We start from the raw sequence: 16,921 nt of genomic DNA on the forward strand, positions 1-16,921 counted from the left end.
TAAGCGAGCTTGTTAGAGGCTGAAGTGGTTGTGCCATTTCTAGGAATACCATTTGGGACAACTACTTAGGTTGTGCTGTGCCCTTGATGGAGGGGAAGAAAAAAACAAAAACAAACTTCACTGTGCTATCCTTTATTATTATTATTATTTGTTTATTTGCAAGGGATAAAAGACTTACCATTCAGTGAGAAGGTGAGGTCACTGCTTGAAACGTGCTTTTGTTGCTTGTGTGCTAAAGCCACTGGAGAAGTTGCAAGTCTGAAGAATTCAGGCCACACAAACTGGGAAAAGCCCTAGTGTCTAAACTCTTCCTAGCAGGTATGACCTGTCTTGGCCTGCAAATGGTGAAGAAAGCTCTTCCATCAGTCACTGCTCCTCACTGCAGGAGCCTGCAGCAGCCCCTGGTGCTAGACCCAAGTGGTGGCTTTCCCCTGCCCTCTCTGTTCTTAGCGCAGTTGTTGTTGCATTGTCATGTGCTATTGTTTTCACAGAATCCACGTCTCATTCGTTGCACCAGAGAGATGGGTGCTCCTGTCGTGAAGAAGAGTAAGGTGCCTGTGGTTCTGCTTGATCTCTTCCAGCAGCTAGAAGGTGGGTACTGAGAGAGGGGAGAGGACAAAGATAATCTTACAATCTTCTCAGCAGTTGTCACAAAAGTTTTGTGTGATGCTAAGTGATATAACCCTGACTTCTCAGAAATGGTCACTGACAGGTTCCTCATTCGCTGACCTTGGGATGTGACTTGCACAAGCACTGTCTGTCTGCAGCTGCAGCTGAAGTCAGTCAAGGCTGTAGACTGAATACAATATTAAATCAGGTTTCAGGTAACTCAGATGAAACTCCAAAACGGGTGGACATTATTTCCTTAGGCTTTCTGATGTTAGATTTTCACCTGTATATAAAGCTGGGTTAATATGTGTTTCTTCGCCTCACTGGCATTTTGGGAACATAATTGCTGGCTGGGAAACTTGCTGGCAGTCCAGGGGTTACGTGGGGCACCTTGTAGTCACCATTATCACATTGTGTGACAGCATGCACATTTCCCTAGAGGCCAGTGCTGCTGCATTAATGATGGCTATGAGGGTATAAAATCACTGACCCTCTAGAGAGTGTCTATTTAATATTTTAGTTCGGGTCGGGAGCGCGCCTTTGAAATGAAGCTCAGGACTGACCCTGCTTTGATTCTCTGGTTCGTGTGCTTTGGTCCTGGGGCACCAGAGGTGGGCTCCTGAACTGAATCCGAGATCACCTGAGGTGTCCTACTGTGAACAACCCCTTGATGCCAAGCTAGAGCTAGTCTGAAGGGAAATGCCTTGAGCGTGGATGCAGCTTCCTCTGCACATCCACTCCAGTCACTCTGTCCTTGCCAGTGAGGATAAAGCCCTAGTATCTCTTTGTAAGCTCACACCTGTTTAGACCGCTCTAACTTTAGCATTACTTAACTCTTGACCTTGACCTTGACTTTGCAGCCTCAGCATTTAGGGAATTTGGGGAGGAAGGTGTTGGTGTGGGTAAGTGTGTGCAGTGACAGACTCGGTGTGTTTCTTGAGGGACAGTCACACTGGTTCACTCTAGTGGTGAATATGTGAAAAGCACGCGCTAAATAAGGCTACAATACACAAATTTCTTCACTACAATCCGAATTCCAGGAAAAAAAAAAAAGTTTGTCTCTGTTCCAATATGATATGTGTATTAGTGCACTGCAGAAATATTAATGCACTGCAGGCATTTTTCTGACAGATCCTTGGGGCTGGATGGGATTCATTCAGAGGGCGACGTGAGTGCAAGGCTGCTGCCAATCATCTACAGAAAATCATGGAGACCTGCCGCGTGGTGGGTAGAGGGATAATGCTAATGACCGAGGATCTAGGGAGCAACAGTCAGCCAGCCTCCCCTCAATGCCTTGGGCAGCGAGGATCGCGCAGCACGTGCCCCAGGGATTCATTTTCAGGCTCATGAAGTTGCCAGGTGGCAATCAGCATCAGTCAGCACGGATTTGCCGTGTGTAATCATGCCTGGTTGGCCTGATTGCCTTCTGTGCTGCAACAACTGGCTCTGAAGACACGGGGATAGCAATGCACATAATATGTTTCGTCTCTAAAATGACTTCTGACGTGACCTCACACAGGATCCTCATCTGAAAGCTGAGAAACGTGGGCTGGGTGAAGGAACTGGAAGGTGGGTTGGAAGTTAGCTGAACTGCCAGACTCAGAGGTAAATAATCAACAGCAGGACGTCCAGGTGGCACGGCATAACAAGCAGAGCCACATGGGGTCAATACAAGGGTCAGTGTTGGTCGATATGTTTGTCACTGGTCTCGGGTGATGAGGCAGCGTGCACCTTCAGCTGTTTTGTGGCTGGCATTAAACTGGGTGTCCTGGATGGTAGAGCAGCACTGAAAAGCCTGAGGACTGGGCTATCGGATGTGCAAAACCTATCTGGATGCAGCAACCTGCTCGACTGAGCCTCTTGATCTAACTTTGAGGCTGCCCCTGTGTTCAGCGGGGTTTGGAGTATGTGACCTCCAGAAATCCTTTGCAGCCTTAGAGGTTTTATGATTATGGCCTGGGGAGGCAGAAGCACAGTTCTTACTTCTTTCTTTGTCTTTCTCTCCTTTTCCTTTTTGAAAACAGGAATTACACAGAGGAGGAGGAACCTATGGAACATGCCTGTTACAGCTCCGTGACACTGTCAACACAGAAGGTGAAATGCTGGCCAAATTTCATCCATTCCAAGTGTGTTAGGGAGACTTACATGGTCCTGTCTGCTGCTAACCTTTCCTCTCCAGGTGATTAATGTCCTCTCTCACCAGCCCCCTTGGACCTCAGATCCCCTATTTGAGGCACAAACGAAACAATGCTCGCTTAGCTGTTCTCCTGACCTCCTTACCTTGTTTTTCCATGAGCACCTCCTTACCCTGGCAATGTGATCTCCTGCTCACACGCTGTTTTCAAAGTGGCATACACTGGGCGTGACGTGCTGAGCAAAACGCAAACAGCAATTTCACTTGTCAGGAAGTTCCTCCGGCTTGACAGCTCATGCTGTTGACTCACTGGCAGGTTTTTCACCTGGAGAGCCACTGCTATGGGCCGAGTGTTACCCGTGGACAGTCCTGCTCGTGCACCTGAGCTTCACCGTGCATGTGCTGTGCGTTTCAGAAGCACGCAGCGAGCGTATGATGGCTGCTAAGCCTTGTATTGATTCTCGCTTGGCACCCACGTAGCAACTGGGGCGTTCAGTGTGTGGTAGGAAAGCAACCCCCTCTGTTTGTTAATAATACTTGCACAGAAGGTGTGAAGGTAATGAAACATGCGTGGAGAAAATCCTTGTAAATGTGTAGTGGTTAGCTTCTACCATTATTGCTCATTGGCCCTATGGGGTAGATCTTTTTTTTTTTTGGTTTGTTTTACAGGCTGGGAGGAGGTCCAGCATCAGACCCTGGAAACAAAGAGTCGTTTTTGTTAATTAAGAAAAATGCTTGAGTTCTAAATTAAGTCAGAATGCTCTTAAGCTGTCCTGCTGTGAATGCTTTTTTGCAGATCTTCTGGCAGGGAGTCAAGTGTTGTCACCACTCCTGTGCCTAGTGTTTGCTATTTTGGCTTGTATTCAGGGATTTCTGGTGAAGACAGGGCAATATTAATGCCACTGCACAAGCCCCAAGTGAAACTTCACCCAAACATGGGCACGGATTGTGTCCAACCAGAGCGAGTGCAGAGGGGCTAGGAAAAAGTTGTGCTAGGGATTTGTCTCCTGAACTGGTACAGAGATTATAAAGAGACTCTGTAATCATCTGCTCTGACTTTCTGCATCACACAGCCATTATCAATAGTCCTGAAATGATTCTGTGTTGGCTGAGGGTGCACGTTTAGGAAGGTGCACGTTTAGGAAGGAGGAGGAGGAAGGATTCTGACCTGAATTTACAAAAGTCCATTAATGGAGAATTCATCACAGCCCTTAGTAAAATGTCTTAGTTTTAATTACCTTCACAGTTAATTACCTTCAATTATCATCACAGTTAAGTGTTTATTATTTCTAGTCCACACTTTCTTCAGCCTTCATCTGTCAAAACTTGGGATGCTTCAGTTTGCTACGGCCAGGAGACTAGATGTGATATCATTTCTGGAGGATTGTGGACATTACTATAATGCTCATCAGAGGTGGGAAGAACTGGGACTGACCTGAACGGTGGGGTTTTTGCCTTCCCTAATTTTCTCACATACGTCACAGCTCATGTAACCTTCCACGGAGCAAAGCTCTGTTCTTGGCAAGGACTGCAAACGCATTGTCAGCTTTTCAGCTTCTTTGACCTCATATGTCAGCCCCATGATACATGGGCTCAAGAGAAATGGAAAGGGGAAATTTAAAAGACAAAAATAAAAAAAAAAAAAAAAAGAATTGCAACGTTATTTCTCCAGCCCTCTTTCCAGAAATTTGCTTTAAGAATCAAATCAGGTTGGCGGAGTCTGGGATAAGAGAAGCATTAGGAGCGGTTTTATTCCCTCGTGGCATAAATCTAAACCACTTGCATGCTATTGAGAAAACATTTAATTTTGCAGCTGTCTGGCAGCAGCTTGTATCTTTCTGGAAATCACCTGCATTTACTCACATGAACGGCACTGTTGTTTGTTCTCCTTGACCTCACAAAACAGAGATGCGAGGATTAGATTTCCAGACGCTGCAAGCCTTTTTCTCAGGGCCCAGTTTGAATTTCAGGCTGAAATGATCCATTTTGCTGGCTATAGCACACCTCGGAACTAATTAGTCACAAACGTGGCTGTAACTCGGTGGTGACGTTTGTCTGGGTTACGTTACCTGGCTAGCTGACACCGATTCCCTGGTACTTGAAATCTGCTGGCTTTGTTGAAGGGTTGGGCTTGCTACCCCACCTAGAAAAATAAGGAAGTTGAAAGACGCCGTCTAAATAAAGTTTGTAGAGGATCTGAGCCAAACAGTCTGGGGAGCAGAGGCGGCTAGAAGGGACAAGAGAGTCATGAAGTCTGCAGATTACAAAATTCATAAAAGCAGAAAATTGACAAGTATATGTGCTCAAGGAGAATCAAGATAGACAATAGGTCATGCACAGGAGGAGCTGGAGAAGGGTTTATTCTTGTGCTAACATAGAAATTCACGGTCAGCTTTTGCAGTCAGCTGTAGGTAGTCCTTACTATGATTTTAAAGGGGCAACTATTTAAAGTACATCGCCTGGTAGATCTTAAAAGTGAGTACCACGTGCTTCTGACTGAGAAACTACAAGACTTTTACTCATCCAGTTGTGTGAGTAGAAGAATGAGCTTTATGTGTGAGCTTTGCACGCCTTTGAAAGCCGTACTTGGTTCTGCTTAGACCCGCTAAGAACATATTCCACTGGAAACCTTAATGGTTGTAACAGTTCTTATACTAAAATTCTCAGTGGAAGAGAGATCTTTGACATTTTTTTACTCACCCTGATCACACCTGCATTCATTAAAAATTAATTTGAATCAAAAGGGCTCCAAACTCGCTATCCCCATTTTTGTACTTTTTCAACTTCTGAAGGTTTGTTGTTCGGGAAAGCTGTATGCTAGGTAATGCACCGCAATTGAAATTAATCACAAAAGTGCTTTTCCCTCTTTGTTTTACTTTTTTTTTTTTTTCCCAAGTTGTTAGCTTTAATGGGGGTGATGGTGTTATTATTACACTGGCATTCACTTTCCAGAGTTCTTCTTTAGCTACCAGACAGCATGATTCACAAAATAGCCAGTGTCCATTTGTTCGTGACAGAGTTGATACCTACGTTTTGCTTGCACTGTCCTTCTGATATACAGAGCTGCTTGCAGTTATTTCATTAAAGAGATTGAAGTTTTACTACTGGCTTCCTTAAAATCTGTATCAATCTTAGACCTGATCAGTTCTTGGCTGGATAACACCCTATTAATCCGGGTGAAGATATTGAGTAAAGCAGCATGAGGGATTTATCTTTGGTGCATCTGAGCCAACCTACACACACACACACAACCTTATCTTTGCCTGCCAATTCCCTAACATGATTTTGTTAAGTAAGTAATACATTATTCCAGTGGAGGCAGGTTTAAAAAATAAATAAATAAATAAAACAAAGCATTTTATCTTCTTCTCCTCCTCTTCCATTCCTCCATCTTTTTGGTCTTGAAGCTGAACTCAGTATTTTTTACTCACAACCCTCTCTGCTCAGAATCTTGCTAATTTCTTTGAAGCAAAAAGACATTCAGGAAGACCTCCCAACCCTTTCTGAAGGACTCCGTTGTGGTTCGGCCCCTGTGACGCTCCTGCCATGGGGGCTTATAATTTCTTGATATCTTCAGCCTCTCTTTCCCCAGAAACTGCAGCCTCTCATCTGCTGCCTTCGCCTTATTCTTTCCTTCAGCTTCTCACCAGCCGATGTGGAAAACATCATTTCTTGCACACACCACACAACAGACTGACCAGCCCCTCTGTGTAGGGCACTCACTGCCTTTCCTGCCTCCTTGCCCTTCACCTCCAAGCATGGTCAGCGTGCTACGTAAACCCACCAACTTTTACTTTCCTCTCCTTAGGTCCCTTCTAATCTCTTTTTGTCCCCTCTATGATGTGTTTTGCTATTATATCATCATCTCTGGAAGTTTGATGACCGTTGTCTCCTTGTGGCCATTTCTTTCAGGTCCTAGTCCCTTCTGTGCTTGGGCAGGAGGATGCTGTCCCTCAGGGCTGCCCTCAGCTTTCCTCTCCAGAGCACATCTGGGTGTTGTCAGCCCCAAACACAGCTTTGACTATTATTTTATTTCTCCCCACAGCTCAGAGAAACCCTGATGTCCTCCTGACATCCCTTGGTGGGTAGCTAGCCATGGCCAACAGGCGAGATCTTTTCACGCTTCACCACAATTGCCTGTATCATTGTGCTTCTTGTTATTCAGACTTGTAGCCTTGGTTTCCTAGGGTTTGGCCCTAATGTTCACACTTGGTCTTTATTTCTTTATTCCTTCCCGCACTGTTTTCTAAACAAGACCTCACATCTGTTCACACTCCTGTGCTATTTTCCCAGTCTCAGCAATGCTGTTCCCATGGGACTGGCTCTGCTTTATCTAAGGTGCCCATTCACTAAAAAGCTGTTCAAACCTCCTGCCCTGTTGGTTATTCTGTTATTCCTCTTCGTGTCCTCCTACCGCCTCACCTCTTCACAAGCAGAAACCTCTCTTGGTCTCCTCCATAACTTCATTTATCCCTCTTTGCCAGGTTTTTTGGCTCTCCTTGGCTGAAGGCAGGGGCAAACAGGACCTTTCCCTGGTGGGAACCCCCTCACCACGTAACCTCACTCTTCATCTCAGCACCTCCTAGAGAAGCCCAGAGCACTGGTTTTCATCCCCGGGGCAGCAAATACCAACTTTCTTCTCAGCTGAGACACTTGGAGCCAGCCCCCCTTCAAATCCCCCAGTGACCATCCAGTGACCTGCCCTGAACACGCTGGATGGAAAACCCTAACCCTAACCCCTGGCCGGGCCTGCTGGATGGAAGAACCTAAAGCTCTGACTCAGAAATAGAGATGCCCTGGAAATTTATTCCCCCAGCCGCACCCTGCAGGACCAAATGGCTGACCTTTCAGCTGAAGCAGCTGCTCTGCTACGGTGACCCAAAGGCAGCCTTTAATCAAAATCTGAAGAGCCACTACGCTCTTCTTCCAATGCTTGCCTCTGCCAAAAAAAAAAAAAAAAAAAAAAAGGGAAAAATTAAAAGACAAACAGTCATTGTTCAGGAGGTGGAAACTTGCCTTGTCCTGTCTGTTCTTGACTGGCAAAGAGTAACAGGCATGCTATTATTTTGCTATGTGCTCTCCAGTTTTTATCCCCCAACCTGCCTGTGCATTTTGTAGGCTCAATGCTTTGAGGGCCAGGGATGACACCGGGAGGCCTCTCATGCTTGAGCTGGTTATAGCAATGAGGTTCAAAGTGACTGGCAATCTGTGAAGGGCCTATGCTGAATACCCCACGAGAAATCACTCTAGGATTAAAACAGGATTGCTGTAGCATGGTAGCGTGGATCCCCGGTGTTCCCTGAGCTGGGGTCATGGGGAGGGTGATCAGTGGTTTCCAGGGGCAATGAAACACCGAGCTTCCTTCCACCTGTAGGACTGTGATCTCTTTTCTGCCTCGGCACTGTCAGCTCTTCCTAATGTATTTCTCATCTGACCCACATTTAATTTTGTACGCATAATGTCTGGGAGTTTCAGGAAAATGTGTCATACGCTGACTCACAGTGAAGAAGTGATCAAAACAGGACCAGAGACTTTCTTGCGGGCAGAGCGGTGTCTCACGCGCACGTCTAGCTGACGTTACCCACCTCGCTCATGTTGGATTGCAAGCAACCAGCAGCTAAGAGTATTAAAGTGGGGAAAGAAATTCACGCCCGAGGTCCAGCTGTGCCTTTGAGCACTCCTCACATGAAAACACTCGTGCTGCTAATTAGCAAGGGTAGGTCCTGAGCCTCAGCACACAAACCATGGGGAACCATGGCCGTAGGATGCTTGAGCATGGCAGACTCCTAGGAAAAGTGTTTCAGAGCACATGGCCTCAAGGAAGGCTTGATGGTCTGCAGTGCTGCACCAGCATTGTCAAGCTACAGGGGGATCCCTTCTAAAATGGGGTGAAATACTACATTTCAAGGGCACTTTTTTTGCTAATAACAGTCAGAAAATGAGATGTCTTTCACTGCAAAAAAAACACCAAGTGAAAAGTGGGGTGTAAGGCTATATGTACACAAAAGTCGAGCGTGCCAAGATTGAGATAAAACATCTGAGAAGATAATTACGTCCTTGCAGGGCAGTACCTTGAGATGCATGGATCCCATCTGCATATCCATGGCAGCCCAGCTGCCTGAGACCTGTTTGCGCAGCCGTGACGGGAGAGGCCCTGGAGGATGCTAAATGTCCCCTGTGCCACCCAATGCCTGCCAACAGGAGCACCCACCCCGGGCTGTTAGCACATGAAGGGATTTGGCACGCCACCAACCACGATGTGCAGTCCTGCTTTTTAAAACAAGATGGGTGCCAGGTACCAAAAAGGGTCCCTTGCCACGGTGTATGTCATCTCCCTGAGTTTTAGGATGTGCTGGCATGCCCTGAGCCTGGCGGCGGCACTTTTCACCCACGCCAGGTACATGTTTGGGCCATTAGCTCCCAGCTGGATCCAGATGCTGCTGAGCTGAAGCATGTGGAGCAGAGCAGGAGCAGGGTTGGGCTGTGTGAAACCCCACTTAAAATAAAAGAGATTGCAATGCTGGTGTAATTTCACCCATTTTCCACTGTGGGTTTGTTTGCAGAGCACCCTGCAATGGAGCCCGTGCACCCAGTGGTGGAGGTCGCAACAAGAAGATGTCCTGCTCGAGCCCTGTGCCTCCCAAAAGCCCTGACAGCACCAGCAGCAGAGCAAAACAGAGGTCCTGCTATTTCACCAGGCGTGTGAACCAGCACAATGGAAAGTATTTGGGATATTCTGAAAATCCAAGCTGATGCGTGGCTTACCCAACGAGACTGAAAAATTCCCTGCCTCTATGCTAGGGAATAACAGAGCAGTTGAAGGGGAGAGAGACCTATTTCAATCGAGCTAACCACAGCCACAGCATTTGGGATGGCAGCTGCTCCCCAGCCCACTGGGGGCTGCTGCTGGCATTGCCCTTCCCTGTGGCTCCCCCATTGGAAAATGGGCGCTTATCTCGGAGAGAGGAGCCACTTGCTCCACATGGCAGCTATCTGAAGGGAGTCCAGGAGTGCTCTTCGACTAATTGACTCCTTCTGCATCATAGGATGTGCTAACGATTTGTTGGATGGTTAATAATCTGTTTAACCTTCCCATCAGCCCATGCAGGATGTAGTTAAGAGTAATATCTTTCGTACACGATACACGCGTGTCACGCTGAAAGGACAGGATCCGTCTCCCGGGGTGTTGCAAGGAAGGAGGAGAACCTCCAGAAACAGCCCCTGTGATTCACAGCATCTGGATTAAACACACTAACCTCTGCTGGGGGTGGGTGGGGGGATTCTTCATCATGTTTACATCAGTAGCTTTTAGCTAGCACCTTTTTAATCACTGGCACTACCCTGTGCTACTTTTATAAGAACGATGCTTCTGAGAAAAAAAAGGCTTTCATAAAAAAAAAAAAAAAAAGAAATAAATAAGAGTAGTACTATTGCTATTTTGGCTAGGGCAAATTCATTAAACTGACAAAAAAATGTGGTAAAAATAATCACAGAATGACCTTTTCTTTTGAAAGCTGGAAAGCTTGTGATAAATGAGGCAGTGATTAGGGAAAGAGAAAAGCAGTCGAGTGCTGGCTGGGAGAGCAGGGTTCTGCACTCTGCTGCAGGCGCTCTGTTTGCCAAAGTGTAAGTCATTGAAATCATGCCTTCAGAGAGGGATTGCTAATTGTACGGCTCTCATTTTAAGAGAGCTCAGGCCGAGGACCAAACTCTGACTGAACTTTGAGTACTTGCGTCCAACTGCAGCTCAACCAGGGGAAACTCTGCTTCTGACTGAGTCTGCGTGTCTGAAAAATCCTGTTCTGAAATGTCAAGCTCTACACACCCAGAATCAAATGCCCCAAATTAGCAGCGGCTCCGGACTTAATTCATGTGTACCTCAACTCCCCCTCTGTTAGAGGCAGTGGTATCCATCCCTTTTGACTCATGCTTTTGTGGAAAATGTAAATATGAAATTAGTTGTGACATATTCCAGTGCTGTGGCCCTCAATTTTGTGCTAGAGCACATGAGGAAATGTGTAATTCTGCTCCTGCAGCTAGGTATGACTGGTACAAATTGAAAAGTACGGGGGGCTGTGCGGTGACCGATGAGATATCGCTGGGACGCCCATCAACTGCGTATCATCCTCCCCACGCACTGCAAGAGGTGTGTGTCCTGTAGAGAAAGCAGTGGATTAAAAACAGATGAACTGATGAATTAAACAACGTATCAGTTAAGGGAGACACGGAGGAGGCAAATTAAATAAGCGCACATGGCATTAATTATGCTCTATCCTAATTTTGATGTGCTTGACTTTACAACTTCAGTAACATTTTAGTGTGGTGTTACGCGTGTGTGTGCCTGTGCATTGATTATACCCTATCACTCTTCCTTAATTAAGCTTTTCCAAGACAATAAAAGACAGATTTCCTCCGCAAGAACATCAAAACAAACCGGAGCTTAACACTTCAAAGTATCTCGGAATAGAAATGTGCTAGAGGAATTAAAAATGCCCTCCAAATATGTAACAGTGCTAATTTCCAGCTCACTTCCTCCCCTCCTTTCTCCTTTGGGGATAATTCTACCCCGAAGGAAAATCTGGGGAAAGCTGGGCCTCAGGAAGAAGTTGAAAAGAAGTTAGGCTGCAAACGTAAGGGGAAGCCAGTGTCATCTTTGAAGTGTTGAACAGTGATTCAGAGGAGCAAGCACCTGCAATCCTCCCCTTGGAAGGCAATTCTGCCACTGTGTTTTGCTTGATACAGCATTACGGGGCTAATCCAGGGTGGAAGCATGCTATTAACAGGAAAGAAATAGTACTGCTGAGCACCTAATGGGGAGCACTTCTAACAACTGGTCACACAGGGGCTAATTTGGGGGAAGGGTTTTGCATTTTTTTTTGTGCTGAGGAAGAAGCCAGCAGACTTTTTGCCATGAGTGCAAGAGGAGGTCCTTCGTCTCTCGCAGAAGGCATCGTTTTGATCCTGTGCAACAGCTACAGCTTTTTTTTTCTAGTAAAAATTACAACTTCTGATCGGCGTTCAGGTGGTTTATGAAAAGCCCACTCTGCTCTGTGGCTGTTGCAATCAGTCACTCTCTGCTGACCCAGCAAGGAGCTGTGAGCCACACGGCTGTGTCACCGGGAACCTGCTCCGAGGGAACTTCTTGGCAGGATTTTCCCACGTCACGTTTCCTGACCTCGGCTGAATAACCTGGGCATACGACCAATAGTCTCGGTGTGAAGCATGAGCTTTTAAATTACAGACCATCAATCATTTTGCTTTAGTTTCTTGCCCTCTGTTTCTCGCTGTTTCTTAGGAAATCATTCCTACCTGCAAAGTATTAAGAGGTACCTGGAGCCGTGTTATGTTCTGGAGCAGAAAGACCCACAGAAGAGAGCGTGGCCCCAGAAACAGGCATCGAGGACAAGAGAGAAGCAGGCGTGCTCACAGCCCCGTGGCAAGCAGTTCTGTAGCGGGGAGGGGTGAGGAGAGAAAGCTGCCACGCTGAGCCAGCGAGGTAATTTTGTTCACTCGCCAGCAGATGCCTTCAAAAAACCCAGAGGCTGCACGCCACGAGGCCATCGATCGCGGCGCTAAATAAAGCCGCGGCCTCCCTGCGTGGAAGGTGCTGCTGGGAGCGCTGATGAGGAAAGGGCCGCGGCCACCCCAGCGTGAGGTGGCAGACGCACAGTGGGACATCGCCTGCCTGACCCGCACCGTTTGACCATGGGGGATGGCGAAGGGCTGTCGGGGAGCGGTGCCGAGACACGTGGGGAGAAGCAGCGTGGCAGGACGCGCTGGCCTGGTGCCTCCTTTCGCAGGAGGGCCGCGGGGAGGCTCCCGGTAAGAGCCGGGTGGGGCCATCTGCAAAAATGCTGCTGCTCCTCCTCAGGGTCCCGGGAACTGGTGGGTGGCTCTAGTGGCAAAGACGTCAAGTGGAGATGTGAAGAAAGGGAATGATGAACAGTGACTTTGGATGGAAGCCTCAAGCCCCAGAGGTGATGCAAGTGTCGGACCAGTGAGTGTTGCTCAAAGAACCAGTGTCAGAAGCATTCGTAGTGCAGAATGGGCACGTTGGGGACGCAGCGGAGCTGCAGGCAGGCCAAAACCACCAGTGGGCATCGCCTGCAGTGAGGCGTGCTGATGGGCTGACAGGCCCTCACCAGCGGCCTTAAGGCCTTGCAGGACAGAGGCAAGGACCACCAGAGCCTGCCCAGCCCAGCTGCATCCCAAAAAATGACTGGAGACCGGCACCACCTCGCCGGGCTGTCAGCCTCCCGCTTCCTCCAGACGCTTTGTTTACAGCTGCGTCTAAAATAAACGTTGCCTACTTTTTTTTTTTTTTTTTTTCTTTTACTCCTGTTATTCCTGCGGAGCAAGCCGGATTCCTTTCTGACTCACGCCTGATTTAACTAACTTCCAGCTGCATTTATCTTTCCCTCGCTGCTGCTGCTGCTGCCGCCGCCGCTGCCGGGGCGCGAGCCAGCGCTCAGCACGGCGCGCAGACACCAAGCTGAGCTGTGGCAGCGCTGCCGCTTACAGAAAAGAAAAAAAAAAAATATGAATTTATTTATCTATTTATTATTTATTTTTTCGGAGAGTTGGGGATTCTTTTTTTAGGATTTTATTTTTTTTAATTAAAAAGAGAACACGTGCTCGGATTTCTTGGGAAGCACGGGGGCTGGGGGGGGGGGGACACCCCTCAGCAATGCCCCCCTCTCCCAAACCCAGGGCTGAGGGAGCTCGGTGGGGGACGAGGAACCGGGGCGGGCACGGTGCTGCCGTGGGCAGGCCCGGGGGCTCCTTACACAACCGGGCGGCCCTTGCATAAGCCGGGGGCGGTGCAGGGGGGGGGAGGCGGAGCGGGGCTCGCCGCCCCCCCTTCCCCCCCGTGCTGCAGCGCCGCGTCCCGCCCCCGGCCCGCTCCGCCTTCCCTTCCCGTCGCCGTCCCCTCCCAGGAAGGAGCCGGAGGAGTCGGCGGCGGCGGGCCCGGCATGGAGTAGGGGCGGCCGGGGGGGGCATGGAGCTGGGCCCGGGGCCCTGCGCGCTGCCCCCGGCCGGGAGCGGCAGCGGCAGCGGGGCGATGGCCGCGGCAGCAGCAGCAGCGGCAGCGGGAGCAGCGGCGGGGCCGTGCTCGGAGATGCTGCAGGTGGCCGAGGAGGCCTTCCGCGGCGGCAACTTCGAGCTGGCGGCCGAGATCTACGGCTCGGAGCTGGCCGAGCTGCCGCAGCCCGAGCGGGGGCTGTGCCTGCGGCGTGCCGATGCGCTGGCCCGGGCCGGCCGCATGGCCGAGGCGCTGGACGCCTACGGGGCGGCGGCGCGGCTGGCGCGGCTGCGGCCCGACGAGCTGCGGGAGCTGGCCGAGAGCTTCGCGCTCAGCATCCGCGACAAGGAGCTGCGCCTGCCGCCCTGGGCCGGAGGTGCCGCTGGTGGAAGTCACGGCGGTGAAGGAGAAGGGCTGCGCGACCCTGCCTGCTGCCGGCCGCCCGAGCTCTTCGCCTGCCCGCTGTGCCGGCGGCTGCTGTGCGAGCCGGTGACCCTGCACTGCGGGCACACCCACTGCCGCCGCTGCGCCGAGCACGGGGACTGCGGCCGCTGCCACCGCCCGCGCCGCCCCGCCGAGCCTTCCTCCTCCTCCTCCTCCTCCTCCTCTTCTTCTTCCACCTCCTCCTCCTCCCCGCCGACCCCAGCCGCCCGGCCGCGGGTCAACGTGGTGCTGGGCAACCTCCTGCAGAAGTGGTTCGCCGCCGAGAGCCGGGCCCGGCGGCTGCGAGCCGAGGGCGACGCGCTGCGGGAGCGCCAGGAGCTGCCGGCCGCCCTGGAGAAGTACAACGAGGCGCTGGAGATGGGTGAGCCGCCGGCGAGGATCCTTTTTAGTCCCCCCCCCCCCCCCAAAAACAAAAAGTCGGGGAGGGCTGGGGAAGCGGAGAAGTTTAGGCGATAAGTTTTGGGGAATTAAAATGCCCCCCTCCTCTCCCCTCTTCCCACCCACCCACCCCAGCAGCCGGGCAGGGCGCTGCTATTTCTGTGCCGCTGCTGTTATTTCGGTGGCGGTGCTCGCTGGGGAAGGTGCCTCGCTCGCGCTCAGCCGCCCGCAGCTGATGACTCATGGTGCAGCGCTTCTAGAAAGCCCTCCCGCCGTGGTCCTGGGGAAATTGGGGCTCCTGGGTGAGGGTGCAGGGTGCTGGGCTCCGCCACGGCCTCGTGCGAGGAGCTGGTGCCCGAGCGCTCAGCCGCTCGCTCGCGGCCGTGCTCTCAGCAAGCAGCATCTGTCGGAAGCAGTAAAACATCAGTAGGTGTCCAGGCTTGGACATAAATCTCCCTATCTTAAGCTGTGGCAAGACAAATTCATCTTTCAACCCGTAGACAACAGCTTCTTGTGTCCTAAGCGTAACCTCCTCGGCCAAACGGGCACCCCATAGTGCTGCATGCAGGGTGCTCTCCAAAGAGTCAGGGTGCGGAGAAAAATGCTGTATCCCACCCACCCAGACGTGTGGCAGTCCCCGTTTGCCCAAGCTGGGTTGCTTTGGGTCCCTGCTCACCGTGTTGTAGCCTGGTAGTAGTGCTGGTGTGTGTGCGTGCGCCCTGCCTGCTCGCCTTGAACGCGGCGGGGGGCGGCACGGCGTGAGCAGTGTGTAAAATGCATGAGGAGGAACGGGGCTGGGGGCAGCAGGGATCTTGACAAAACCGCCTGGGATCTTGGCAAGCCCCCCTGGGATCTCAGCAAACCCCTCAGGATCTTCCAGGCTGCCCGTAGTGGGCATCTGTCTGCTTCAGCTGGGGAGGAAGGGGAGAGTGAGGCTCCGCCGTGCTAGCGGAGATGAAATCCCACGGGCGGATTTCTTCACCTGGAGACGAATGAAACGAGAAGGCAATGGTGCTTCTCCCTGGTGGTGGGAGAGCTCCTTCCTTCCTTTCAGCAAAACTGCTTCCCTCGCTCCTGGTGTTGTCACCCAGGGACAAAGGGCCAGGATCTTCCCCATTGTTCAGCGGGTGGAGAGAAACGTGCTGCGGAGAGAAACAAACACGCCGTGGAGAGAAGCACACCGTTATGCCTTGGCACAGCTTCATTTTTATTTTTGCCACGGCAAGTGCTGCGTGCAGCACGACGTGCCACCACCCCGCAGCTGGGGCTGGCCGCCGGAGCTGGTCGGTGGCTGTGCTGTTTTTTCCACTTCTGCCGTCAGATGTGGCGAGTGCCGCGCGCTCCTCGCCCGCTCTCCGTAAAACTATTACACGGTTTAGCTGAAGTAATCTCTGTTAAAGTAGGGCAGGACGGAGAGCCCGGGGAGGAAGGTGAAGCGGAGGGAGGGGAGAGGCTTGATGTAGGTCACCGTTGGACGCAGTGAGTTTTCACTGAGGCAGCCTCTTAAAAAAAAAATAATAATAAAATAAAATAAAAAATAATTGGGTTCTGGCCCTGCTGCTGGGGAAAACTGCATCTTGTGGGTGAAGCGAGAGGCTGATGTGGATTTCAGAGAGCTGTTAGCAGCACGGGGAGAGGGAGGTGCAGCTGGAGGGCACGTGCGGGGAGGACGCAGCGTGGGGCTAGGGTCTGTGTGTGCTGTCCCTGCAGCACGTGTCCCCAGCCCTGGCTGCTGCATAAGCGAGGCTGAAGCTGCTTCATGTGTGGTTATTTTTTGTTGTTAAATGATGATTGAGAATGATGGTGGGTGTCTTGCTAGCTTTTGACACCCTAAAACCGGAGGCTGCCATGAGGTGGCTTCCCAGGAGCAGATTCAAGTCCCCACAGTCGAAGGGCAGGTGCCTCCAGGCCATGACCTTCCCTCATGTCCAGGTGTACCCACTGTGGTTCCTCACAGGCCACGCTGCTGGCTCTATTTCAGGCCTTCTCCACCTGCAGGCATTGCTGCCGGGAGTCCCGGCAGTGGGTGTCTTCATTGCTTTTCCAAAAGTGGAGCCGAGACTGAAAGGCACACGGCTGTGTGGGTTGTACGATTGCCCTACAAAGTTAGGAGGACTCCAGGCCTCCTGATGTGAGGTTCAGAGGGATTTTTACTGTGTTTCCCTGCTCTGCCCCTTGCACGGGGCTTGGTGTGACAGCAGCTGTCGTCTCAAAGCGAGCTTTCCACGTTGCAGTTGGCTCTGTCGTTCTGGTTGTGGCCTCGTGCCTTCTGGTCTGCACACCAACTCTTGAGGTCCCCCAAGCCTGCTGTGAGCAGGCTGGGCTGTAAAAGG

The 16,921-nt window shown here is 50.9% G+C and overlaps 1 protein-coding gene across 1 annotated transcript in view; it reads left to right on the forward strand.

Annotated features, from left to right (window-relative positions):
- The first annotated feature begins 13,703 nt into the window (after nt 1-13,703).
- LONRF2 (LON peptidase N-terminal domain and ring finger 2) overlaps nt 13,704-16,921 on the forward strand; it is a 30,284-nt gene continuing 27,066 nt past the window's right edge. Inside the window, exon 1 of the mRNA XM_084296822.1 lies at nt 13,704-14,571. Coding sequence (XP_084152948.1) covers nt 13,743-14,571 — 829 coding nt within the window. The 5' untranslated portion in view covers nt 13,704-13,742. The remainder of the gene's footprint in view (nt 14,572-16,921) is intronic.

The sequence above is a fragment of the Netta rufina genome (genome assembly GCF_964035555.1).
Source record: "Netta rufina genome assembly, chromosome: 1".
Classification (NCBI taxonomy): domain Eukaryota; kingdom Metazoa; phylum Chordata; class Aves; order Anseriformes; family Anatidae; genus Netta; species Netta rufina.